General features: G+C 38.4%; 1 protein-coding gene across 2 annotated transcripts in view; it reads right to left on the reverse strand.

Annotated features, from left to right (window-relative positions):
- LOC122093592 (glucose-6-phosphate isomerase, cytosolic) overlaps window positions 1-12,404 on the reverse strand; it is a 20,274-nt gene extending 7,870 nt beyond the window's left edge. Inside the window, exons 1-21 of one of the 2 annotated variants that reach the window (XM_042663942.1) lie at window positions 12,268-12,404; window positions 11,548-11,598; window positions 11,384-11,460; window positions 10,961-11,042; window positions 10,835-10,882; window positions 10,446-10,601; window positions 10,262-10,358; window positions 10,107-10,149; window positions 8,563-8,630; window positions 8,361-8,445; window positions 8,216-8,264; window positions 6,165-6,237; window positions 5,995-6,055; window positions 5,019-5,085; window positions 4,097-4,153; window positions 3,935-3,988; window positions 3,713-3,841; window positions 3,461-3,524; window positions 3,208-3,281; window positions 2,739-2,792; window positions 2,579-2,647 (exon numbers count right to left, since the gene is read on the reverse strand). In XM_042663942.1, the coding sequence (XP_042519876.1) occupies window positions 2,579-2,647; window positions 2,739-2,792; window positions 3,208-3,281; window positions 3,461-3,524; window positions 3,713-3,841; window positions 3,935-3,988; window positions 4,097-4,153; window positions 5,019-5,085; window positions 5,995-6,055; window positions 6,165-6,237; window positions 8,216-8,264; window positions 8,361-8,445; window positions 8,563-8,630; window positions 10,107-10,149; window positions 10,262-10,358; window positions 10,446-10,601; window positions 10,835-10,882; window positions 10,961-11,042; window positions 11,384-11,460; window positions 11,548-11,598 (1,458 nt within the window). In that variant the 5' untranslated portion in view covers window positions 12,268-12,404. Of the gene's footprint in view, window positions 1-2,578; window positions 2,648-2,738; window positions 2,793-3,207; window positions 3,282-3,460; window positions 3,525-3,712; window positions 3,842-3,934; window positions 3,989-4,096; window positions 4,154-5,018; window positions 5,086-5,994; window positions 6,056-6,164; window positions 6,238-8,215; window positions 8,265-8,360; window positions 8,446-8,562; window positions 8,631-10,106; window positions 10,150-10,261; window positions 10,359-10,445; window positions 10,602-10,834; window positions 10,883-10,960; window positions 11,043-11,383; window positions 11,461-11,547; window positions 11,634-12,267 lie in introns of both variants that reach the window. The other variant, XM_042663943.1, reaches the window with a different exon arrangement.

Below are 12,404 nucleotides of genomic sequence, written 5' to 3' on the forward strand. Positions count from 1 at the left end.
ATAGCTTGTGTTTCCTGTATGGTTTGAACAGCTTTCATGAATTCAGCCAGTTGCTCCGATTGGGTGGCGGTGCTAGGAGGGGCAGACATATCCTGGTATGCTCTACCACTACGAGTGGACATAAGGAGATGGGCAGCCAAAGGTACGGTTGCCACCAAAGACTCAAGGTCTACTCAGGATCTCCAATTGAGATAAGCAGTTAGCCCTTTCAATCTTGAGGTCAGAAATCTCCCTCTCGAGTATATGCTTTTGGAGGGAATAACGTCCAATGCTATTTGGTCCCACCAACTTAAGAAAGAAAAGGGTGTCCTCTAATCTATGGTATCGCTCTCTTAGCTCAGACTCGACCACGGACAAACGGTGACGGAGACTAGACCTCAAAAGATAAGACATGTAAACAAGGGACAGCAGTACTTAATTACCCTCAACCTAGACAAAACTATGCTCTGATACCAAGATGATGTAGGGGGTTCCTAGGTGACTAGGTCTCCTACAAGATTAACTAGCTAGGTAGGGTTGACTCAAGGGGCTTAGGTAGATAGGACCAAAGAATCTCAGCCAACACGATTAAGCATGCAAGATAAAACGAGACTAATAAACAAAGTAGCCAAAAGCAATAATAATCTAGACGGAAAAACACATAAATTCTTACTCAAGTTTCAAATGGGGGCATGGGGAAGGGAACAAACGACATACGAGTATTAGGTTCAGCACAAATCCATCTAGACACCCAAATTAGATATGCAAACAATCGATAAAATAGGCATAAACAAAGGACAAAGGTAGGCTTCAACGTCAATGGGTTGTATATATATAATAGGGATTAATGGAGGTGGGGGAGGGTTTAGTTTAATGTTTTACCATACTCCTGTTCAGATCTGAGGAGAGAAGAAGAGATCAAGGTCCTCCAAAATAAAGAGGTTGCAGTCCACTTTTAGTTGATGAAGATACATCCAGTCGATTGTAGAGAGAGCAGCACCAGCGTAGGGTAAACAACAACCGAGAGTAGTAGCAGCAGTGATGTAAAGGCAGCAGTGTGCAGCAGCAGCAGTATTGTAACGGCAGTAGTACGTAGCAGCAGCAGCAGTGAGGTAAAGGCAGCAGGTGCAGCAGAGCAGTTTTGTACCGGCAGAAATAGGTTGCAGCAGCAGTGAAGCAAAGGCAGCAGGTGCAGCAGAGCAGTTTTGTACCGGCAGAAATAGGTTGCAGCAGCAGTGAAGTAAAGGCAGCAGGTGCAGCAGCAGCAGTTTTTGTAACGGCAGTGATGTGTTGCAGCAGCAGTGGGCAGCGATGGGGGAGGTCAGCAGTGACAAAAACAGCAGCAGAAACAAAAAAAAAGAAATAAGATTGAAAAGAAAGAGAGGGAGGCAAGACAAGAAGACTGAGAGAAGAGAGAGCCGAGAGAGTAAGGGAGGAAAGAGGCGAGAGAGAAAGGTGAGAAAACGAGAGAGAGAGAGAACCGTGAGGGGTTTGGGGGTTTATTCTTGGTCTTTTTTTTAATTCTCATTCATTAAACTCAATCGTGGCCTAAGCCATTACAAAAATATCAATCTAGTTACTAAAAATAAAAAGAGTTAATTGACTAGTAAATAAAGACTTTCTAAAAACTAATCAACCAATAAAGTAGTTTCCTAATTAAGTAAAAGATTAACAAGGAAAAGAATATACTACAAATAAACTACTAAAATAATAACTAATGGGGCCCACAAGATCTTCTAAAATCTTCTAAGATCTTCTAAAATCTGGATCGAGCTTGGGGCCCACAAGATCTTCTAAAATCTGGATCGAGCTTTCCTTCTTCCTCCTTCTTTATTCTTCTTCTTTCTATTCTTCCAGCCACAAAGATGGCTGCTTCTTCTTCTTCTTGCGCCTGTACACTTTGATGTCCCCATCACCCAGCATCTGAGACCCCCTTGAGGAGTCCGAAAGTTCAAAGAGATACCAATTTTTTTTTTTTTTTTTTTTTTTTTTTAATATACAAGAGGCAACTGCTAGCATTACAAAGAAACTGGAAATTTCTTCAAGATTAAAATCTATAATGTCATGGGAATAACGCATTCAATGGTCCACCCTCCTACGAGAAATATTTCCAGAACTGTAATTCGATGCCTTTGTCCAAACTCATATCAAATGCAGGAGAGAAATTGAAGAAGAATCCTAGCGACGGATTTCCAAGCCTGGCTTAGTAGGCTTACCATTTCAGTAACAAAAAAAGAGAAACAATGGCTTCTATTCCGATAAAAAATTACTTCAATTTTTATCAAATTTTGATGTTAGCCTCACCAAATTGAAACAGGAGAACACATTATATTAGAAAAAAGATGAATTTAATTAAAATCTCTAAGAAAATGCACTAAACACCACCCTACACTTGCAAATCCCTCCACAGATGCTGTGGCATTTATCATATACTCAACCACTTCAGTCCTCTTCAAGCTACTACTGACAACAGAAAAAGACTTAGGTATGAACATCTAACAAATAAGTAAACTTATCAATTATGAAAATAGAACAACATGAGAAATAAAAATAACATTTAAAGAGGAAAAGTATTTCATAACGGGAAGCAAAATCATACCTGCCCAATATTGTAAGCATTTAAATAGGGAAGTAAAAGGCAAAATGATGGCCGATTGCCAGAGAAGGTCTGCAAAGGGTAAACAAATTTTAAGATTAAATATAAAGAAAAAAAAAAAGGATTCAGCATTGAAGGTTAAACAGAAACCAAAAGAAATTACCTTATGGGGAATAAGATGTTCAGGCACTTTCTCACTGCGCAACTGTTCCGGGGTCTACAGAGTAAAATAGAATAAGTTAGATAACATTGCAATTTAAGCACAATCTACACTCATGGAACAAAGCATTGAGAAAGCACACAATTCATACGTGAATCTATTTCTAGGGGAAAAGTTCTGTTTCTCTACTCATTTTCTTTTTCAGGATTTAATTAGGACATATGAAGAAATTTAAGTATGCATCAAAAAAAGAAAACAGGTAAAATCACACAAAATAGGAAAAACTTAAATATTTTAGCCACCCGATAGACATCAAATCACATGAAAATAGCTAGTTATTTCGCAAGTAATAGGCACACAGTATCAAAGATCACTCTACTACACAAGAATTTAATGTGGCTTAATTTATTTGTTGAAAGGGGGAGGGGAAGGGAAAAAGTTAAATAGATCCATGACAAATTGTAAAACCTACCTTCCCATAAGCAAGGGCATCAGGCTGCGCAAAAAAGTTAGACATGAGCTCATCATGGTTACTCACTATTTCACCTGCAAGGCAAAGACATAAATAAGGTACAAAACCTGAATATTTGCAAATAAAAGGCACAGTAGGCCAGTCTCTGCACTGTACCTTCTCTCCCGTCATCCCCTTCCCCTCAAAAAGAAAATAAATACTCCCACCAATAATAATAATAATAATACCAATAAGAAGATCAGCATCATGATACCTTTCAAGTACACAGGTTGTTGACTCTTCATAACACCAATAAAATCGCAAGGAACAACGCGACCCTGACAGTTTAAACAAAATTTGTATTAAGAATACAGCTACTAAATGCTCAAGGGGTTATCTAATTTGGCATACTATCCAAGCAAGGGTTGTTAACTATCACATAGCATATTTCAATGAAATCAAATTGAAGATGAAGTGTTATATAACAGCTTTACCATTTGTCCTAATAGAAAGACGTACAAATTACCTGGTGAATTAACTGGTAAAAGCTGTGCTGACCATTAGTTCCTGGTTCACCAAAATCAATTTCGCCAGCCTCAAAGGGGAGTGGCACCCCATCAATTGATACACCCTTTCCATTACTCTCCATACTAACCTAGATCAAAGTCAATAAAGCACAGGGTAAAACATAAAAAATGGAGGAAGAAATTCCTGAAGTCATACCCAAGGAAGGAAGTAGCACACTTGCCTGTTGAATATGTGGGGCAAATTTCTCAAGGGCCTGAGAGTATGGTAAGATAGCCTGGACGCACAGTAGCAGTTACATTGTTATGGGAGTAATTAATACATGTAGAAACCATATACTATTGAAGTTGTTCAGTTCATGTTCCAAAGCTGGAGGGATACTCACTCTTGCAGGATATCCAAGAAACGTAGCATTCCATACGCTTAATAAACCTAGAAGAACCTGCCCTCAAAGAACAATAAGCTGTTATCAAATGGGTCAACAAATAACACCATTTAACAAGAGAATATCCAAAATACCCATCTTGAAGGCTATTAGGATGCTCTTGCTAAAACGGCAGTGGTATTCATGGCACAAAACAGGACACAGACCAGACATTTAATGTTCCCCACCAGTGAAATCTAGGGAATGACTACCTGATTTGAAGATAATGAACATCGAATCAATGGGACACCTTATTCATACTTTTAAGATCGGTGGTCAAGGCAGCTTGGAGAAAACTAGGCATTTTGGCCTCCTAAAGGCAATTTGTGATACAGCAAATAATTAGTTGTCACCTACATGACTAAATAGTACAGTCCTCACTAAAGATAGTAACTAAATGCTAAAAGATTGGAAGTCTAAGACATTGCCACATATACTTTTCAAGCTATCCCCACTAAAAATATTAATAGATTCAAATCATAGCTTCCTGGCCTTTTGTTTAAAATATAAAGGAATTACTAAATTGGATTACCAATTAGTGACTTGATTGGGCAAACCCTGTCCCACAGCCTAGTATGGCATACACTGACCGGGTTCACTTCGATGGGTCTTGGCCAGTGGGGCTGATCAATCAATCATTGCCTGCGTGATGCTCCAAAAATGGTTACAGCCACCCTTCTGAGAAATTTTGTGAATAACCCAAGAGGAAAATGCCATTTTAGCCCAAGCCTATGTGTCAGGAGTACTAATATACCATCGGTAGATTTGTATATGACCCACCAAACAGACAATGTATGTTTCCTTATTTAAGAAAAGATGACGGCAAAGAAGAAATTAACCAACTAAATGAAATAGATTATAAAAAGTTGGCTAGGGCCCTTACAGGGATGTTTTTCTCAAATGGTGCTGAACGGAAGTGTCGATCAATGCTAGAAGCTCCCTTAAGAAACCTTTAAGAGGAACAGTATAAACATAATCCAGGTATACACCAGAATCATGTCAAAGTAATGAAAAGCATAACAGTTTTCAGGATCAACATAGTAGATAAAAGTTTTAACAAATAACACTCTACGAAGCATGCTACAAATCAGCAAACAGCGCGAGCTACATATTAACACAAGAACTACGCTAGTACAATCTGTTGGTCCAATGCCCCTTAAGCAACTCTAACACCTCTTATAGCTTTATTGCTTTCAGCAATCACTATGAATGCTGTGTCAGGTAAATACAACATGTGAAAGGCAGTGTCAAGTGAACTAATATTTGATGCAAGTTTGTTCAACAAACAAGATGCTGGCCTCTAAGCCTCCTTTTCACCAAACAAAAAAAGCTTAAGTGTCCACCACAAATTTAAAAAGAAGAGCCACGAACGGGTGCAAGTCCTGCTTCAGCAGGGTCCTGTAGAGGTGGATTGGAAACAGTTCCATCCTTGGGTATTTTTTGCACAAAGTGGCCACTCTAAAGACTCAACCCCACATCATCATGCTGGGAGTGTGAACCTTTTGCCATTACACCAAGCGACAGCCACTCACGCCACAAATTTAAATAACAAAGACAAAGTTGGCAAAAAAAAAAAACAAATGAAAATAACATATTCTCTGAGGTAACTACCAAGGTTTCTTTTTGTTTTTTCATTTCTAATTTCCTTTGGCAGGGGGATAAGGCAAGCAAGGTTTGGGGTAAGCATCTATCAAAACACTCAAATGGATTATTTCAGACGCCTGCAACCTTTCCCTCACTTTCTTTTAGAATCACAAAATGGATTCAGCTGTTAATTCTCTCTTTTTACATTGCCTATTCCACACACTAGTACACACTACTGCTAAAGAAAAAGAAAACATTGATGCGAGTTACCATACTTCTCAACAACAGAGAATCCATATTGGAGAGATAAAGGCAACACACCGACAGCACTGCAAACTGCAACAAGAGTGCAACAGCATCAAATTAACACAAGCAACAGATCAGGAAACTAAAAATTAGTTTTAAAGTTTGAATTAACCATAAGATCCCATAAAAGGATATTTACCACTGTATCGGCCTCCAACCCAGTCCCAAAATGCAAAGGCATTATTAGGATCTATGCCAAACTTCTCTACAAGCTGGCATGAAAAACACATACAAAGAAGTGTAAACACTTTACAGATTCTAGACAAGAAAATCTTAGGTAAAATAGTAGGAGATCATTACAACACCAGTTTCATACATGAAATATTGGCTTTCAGGAGCAAAGAGGTGGGAAGCTATTATAAACATAACTCATAAGGATTACATTCAGAAATTCAATATAGCCCGTCAACAATATTGAAGTGCAAAGTACTTGTCACTTGTCCAACCAAGAGAAAGAGAGGCTTCAGTACCATAACTCATTTGTATAATTATTTGAAAGAAACAAAGAACAAGAAAACAAGATGAAGTAATTTCAGTGGAGAAAACTGAGAGCCAGGGAAGAATATCCCTGTGTTAGTGGTTTGAACTGATAAAAATAATATATATTGAAACAGATCATCAAAAGTGTAAGTTACACTATCTCTAACTTGTAGGGATATTTTTATCAATTCAATTCTCTTTATGACTACAATGCAAGGAGCCGAAGATCCCTGACTCTTATCTCTCTGATGCAGATTAATCACCAAAATAGGCTTGTTTTATTAGGAATAAGCCTAGGGTTGGGTTCCATACATGTTGGGCCTTTGATCCCATGTACAACCTTAATACCCCTAGTTTAGGCCCATAAAAGTGGCCTATTACACTCAAAACACATGGGATCAAAGGCCCAACATGTATGGAACCCAACCCTAGGCTTATTCCTAATAAAACAAGCCTATTTTGGTGATTACTCTGCATCACCCTCTCTCTCTCTCCTCTCTCTCTCTCTCTCTCTCTCTCTCTCTCTCTCCTTCCCCCATTGTATTCTGGTCATCTTCAGTATACTCAGTGCTCTGATGATCTGCTTTGGCACCATTGACAGCCCAATAAAAATAAAAATAAATAAAAATAAATAAAAATAAAAAAACAAAAAGAAAAATAGAAAAAAGAAAAAAGAAAATAAAAAATCTCCTTGTTTTCAATCAGTGTTACCAGGGAATAGAACTACAGGGGATCTTAAAATTTCCACCACAATGTTCTTAAGTTTCCTGTCTAATTTGATGTGGATACTTGGATTCCTTGAAGATCTGTCACACCAAAGGGATTGTATCCAGTTCCATTACCATACAAAATGAAAAAACATAGAATAGATGGATGGATGGATAGACTAGATACAAACGGATAGAGAGGGTTCCTAATTGGCCTATATCCTGTTGGTGGTTTGCCTAAATTTCTTTGGATGCAGAGCTCTACAATTTGAGCCATGAGAAGGGATAATGTGTCTAATCTGGCCCCTTCATATAGATGGAGACTCTCTTGACCTACCACATGTCATGATTCAGGTCCACCAAAACTCCGTGGCCACCATGTTGTAATTTCAGTATCAAAAACTTTGATTTTCTAGTTAAAAATGGCCAGACAAATACTAGGCTTTATTCTTTCACATGGCTTAGTACTCAAGGGAGGCCAACATATGGAGCCATTTCAGGCTGCCAACTAAGTCACCATATGGAAGATTCTGTGGCTTCAAGATTTCTTATTTATATTATCAACTTCTCACTAATGAAGTCAAGGGTTTTTAGGTTTAACGTATGAGGGTTCCCAACATCTCCCCCCCCCCCCAATTTTGTTCATGGATGTATACTTCCCAAGGTATGTCTAGTACCTGTGTTGTGATGCTAACATTTTATAAGTCAATGAACTGGACACCTGGACACTAACACATGAGCCACATGCCTACACTTCATTAGCTACACATCCTCAACAGGATCCCTCGAATGTCTTATTCTGGATAGATGTATAGTAGTACCACTACTGTGACAGAGGAATTTAGCAACCAAAATGCAGAAAGAATTAACGATTTAAAAGGGAGCTTCAATGATGTTCAACCACTGACACCATAAGATGAAAAGATAAAATATCACTACAGTATAGAATGAAGCACATACTCAATGAAACCACAACAAAAAAAAGAAAGAAACATGGAAATACCGTAAGGTTTGTACTGACAGCAACCATATGCTTTGCAACTGCCTGAGGCCTGAAAATGGTATAATAGTTGCATGAATATGTTGTAACCAAAAAGAAAGTAATTGTCAGGTCCAAACTCTTAAGTGAGTCGTATTATCTCACTAACCCAAGAGCAGCTGTAATCCACTCCCTCAGGGTCCGAGCATTGAGCATGGTTTCAGCCGTCGTAAAGGTCTTTGAAACCACCACAACTGCATTAATCACCCTAAAGATTAAAAAGTAATAAAGAGAAACAGCAAGGATATAAAAACCACTAATGTATCTTGCATGGAATAATTATTACAATTAAGTAACAAAATAATGGTTACCTAACGTGGTTTCAGGGTTCAACCCCGCAATACTTCTGGCAACATCAATTGGATCAACGTTTGCAAGACTGCAGTCAAATACTGCTACAACATTAGGTAGAACAACAAATGGAGACAGTGACGATTCTACAGATAAGAACTGTGTCTGCAAACTAAATAGCCACATGTGATATTCGCTCAGGGTTCTTGATCTCCAATTTCAAACTTAGGTTAGGGATAGCATGTGAAAAGAAAAGCAAAGCCTAGTGGATCAAAATATATATTATATTTCTTCTAAACGTAGAAAAAAGTCCATGATAAGGTGTCTGCAAGGTATTGTCTCTCTATCTAATAGCATCTACATTCCATTCAGATAACATATCTTTTCAAACAAATTTATTAAACACCCTAAGGGACTGCCAAGATTTAATTCACCGAGGCCAATATCACAGACACCCAGAGACTTGCCTAGGCCACACTAGTTCTGTTGCACCAAGACAGCAACCACATATTTAGATCTCAAGTCCTGGAAACTTGACAAATGACAGCATGAGTTGCCTGACAACATCCAAACCAACTTGAAACACCTAAAACTTACACAAGGATGCTTCATATTGCAGAATTTTTTATGTTGAGGTTGAACACCATGTCTCCATGTAAGACACCAAAACTAACACTTCTGCTTCTAAATTAGCCTATAAAAGTTCACACAACAGGTGTCATATCAGACACGTGTATCAATGTTGGACAGACCACCTGCAAGTGCCCTTGCTACCCAGGTTATACTGCAACATATAGGATCCGTTTTAGTATTTTACCTGTTACATACATTTTTCTAAACATTTGAAATAGGATTCTGGGATGTCCTTGATTACAGCTGCTTGCTGAAAAAAACATACTATCATGAAGACGCATCTTATGCAGTATTCAAAGTAAAAAGATGCATAGAGTTCAAAAATAAAATTTATGGCATTCAGGATGCTTTGACAACAAAAGCAAATGGTCACAAAAGACAAACAAAATCCACCATATAAGTTTCGAGAGCTCCTGGAAATCACATACACTGTGACTCTCTCCCTAAACTAGTTAGTACAAATAAGTGAAGCATAAATAGTGCTAGGCATTTCAGTTAGCGTACCCAACAAATAACCCACCCCCCCAAGTAAACCCAAATTAATGATTAGTGGATATTGATTATTTTTCCTCCTAATATACACATTCCTACAACTGCATCTATCCAACCATCATCAGCCCAATCTGGCATTGTAATGAAGTTGGACCAACAAGGGATACCACAGCAGGGCCTGCAGTTCACCTTGCATATCTGGCATTAATCTATTATTTCTGTGTTTAAATGGTATTATCCTCCCTCTTTCAAGAAAAAAATAAACGCCATTTGCTTTGAAACTGGCTTTTCCTTTTGCACAATCCAACCTTGCTACAATAGATAGTGACTCAGCCTTTGCCACAAGTAGCATAACAAAAGTATAAAAGCCACTATGGCAATGTCAGTGGGCAGGGAAGTACAGTCGAGAAGTAATAAGCAAATTTGGTGTGCTTCTTACAATCGTAGCTGGCGCCCTTTTGCATATTTTACTGCCTCCGGATCTGTAAGATTTTAAGATTACACCATAGACACTGTTAGGTCATTCGTGCAAACCATCTCAATCATTCACACGAGTGGGTACCAAAGATTTGATTATAGAATGCTTAAACTCACCAGTTTGAAGGGAAGTATGCACAAACAGAGGACCTAAGAAGCTACCACCGATACCAACAGAAATAACATCTTTCAATGTTTTTCCTGTAGCTCCAACCTGGCAGCCATTTGCATATTAGCCTACTACTTGAGATTTAAGCATTACGTGACAGAGATATTTTCACAAACACTAGCAGTTTATTACCCAGGAACCACTTCGAATCCTTTCAGAGAAGTCATTAATCTTGTCCAAGACCTTCCAAACTTCTGGAACCACATTCTTCCCATCACTGCATATAACTTCATCCCTCGAAGCACGCAGAGCTACATGAAGGACAGACCTTTCCTCAGTGCTGTTTATCTGAAAGCACAATCCAAATATTACAACAATTTATCAAGTGATCATATCAGAAATGACTCATTGAATCCTATCAAATTTTCAATCTCTACCATGGGGTAACTACTTTAGCTAAACGTGAACTAGGTGTACAATTTTTTTTTTTTTTTTTTGGGGGGGGTGGGGTGGGGTAGGCAGGAGTTCAAAGTTTATGTTAACACTAATGGTGTTTGGTGAAGAACAAAATCAGTAATTACATGATCTCCATTGAACATGCTATCGATCTTCTGTTTGAGATGTGCCGCCTGCATTAGGATAGAAGGGAAAACATTTAGAACCGGTAAGGACCCTTTATTCCAGCAACATGAATGACGTACACCCACCTCTGCGAGTGTGAAAAGTTTCTCCATGGTATGTTCATTGGCACATTGCCTTGAGTAGTCCAAAAGCAACCCATCAGACTCACTGATGAAAAATACCGAAACACAAAATCACCATCAATTACATCGATAAATATAAGAATAAGAGGTAAACACATAATTAAGTACAATCAGTAAAATCTCACAGGGCAGAGGGGGAGGGGAGGGGTAGGAAAGCAAAGAAGCATGAGCTTTATGTACTATACAAACTTTGCCCTGTTCTCAAAAGATAGAATTCAAAGAGAATGATCAAACAAAATGAACAAGCACTCATGTACTATGAATTCACTCAAAGCTCCAAACATAAAATTGAAGAACATTCACCCCAACCAAAAAAAAAATTTAAAGAACAAGAAAAACATATCAGGATCTAAAAGAGGATCATACAGCATCATTGACTTGCACCGTTCATGATCGTTCATCATATCACGTAAATGCATCTTCTTGATATCCTCAACATGGGCCTGCGAAGAAATGTAATTTTCATGTTAAATATTACATGGAAACTTCCGGCATGCACCTTAATTACAAATTACCATGGAAAATTATACCTTCAAGTCCTTCCAAGGCTGTGTATCACTAATGAGAGTAGATGCAGCCATCTATAGTCGTGGAATACACCCAACACAGTCAATTCCTCCACGAAGAACAATGTCAAAAATAGGTCTTAATATTAACCACAGAAGCGAAATAAGTCGAGCAAACCAAGAGTTGAACTAAACAAAAATGTAAATATTTGCAGAGGTAGCGAAACTAGATCCCCCAATCCACCCAAAAAAAAAAACACAGATCCCCCAACTACTAGAAATTTAATCGAATCCCATGAACCAGACCATCCAAATGAACACAATTGGCATTAAAACAATTGTCCCATCAGCTGCTTTTTCTAGACTAAATAAAGAGGAAAACTGCCACAAATACGATCAGCAGCCATGCAAGAAGCCATTTTCCTCGCAACTTCCCCCTTTTTGCCTGATAAACTAATTTACTCCAGTCCATTCATAATATGCATTGAAAACGAACGGAAATCTTTCAGGGATGAGGTCCGATTCAACGAATGGCAAGATAGCATTGCGCGAAACCATAATCCAGAAGAAATATGACGAATAATCAAATAGAACACAATAGAAAACAAAAAAACTAGTCTATCGGGAAGGAATACTTCATGAAATGATTCTTTTGCCATAAAACCTCGGCAGTGAAGCCGAAACTAGTACGAAGTGACAAGGAATTCATGAGTTCCAGTTGAAAAATGAAGAGCAAGAGCATACCGGTCTCGGATTGGAAGTTGCAGAATAGACTTTGGAGCTTGGCCGAGAGAAATCGTCTTCAGTCCACCGAAACTCCTTCCTTCGCTGCTTTATTGGATTTTGGGTGGTTTAAAGTGTAATAGGTTGATCTGGACCAT

This window comes from Macadamia integrifolia, chromosome 11, assembly GCF_013358625.1.
Source record: "Macadamia integrifolia cultivar HAES 741 chromosome 11, SCU_Mint_v3, whole genome shotgun sequence".
NCBI classification, from domain to species: Eukaryota; Viridiplantae; Streptophyta; class Magnoliopsida; order Proteales; family Proteaceae; genus Macadamia; species Macadamia integrifolia.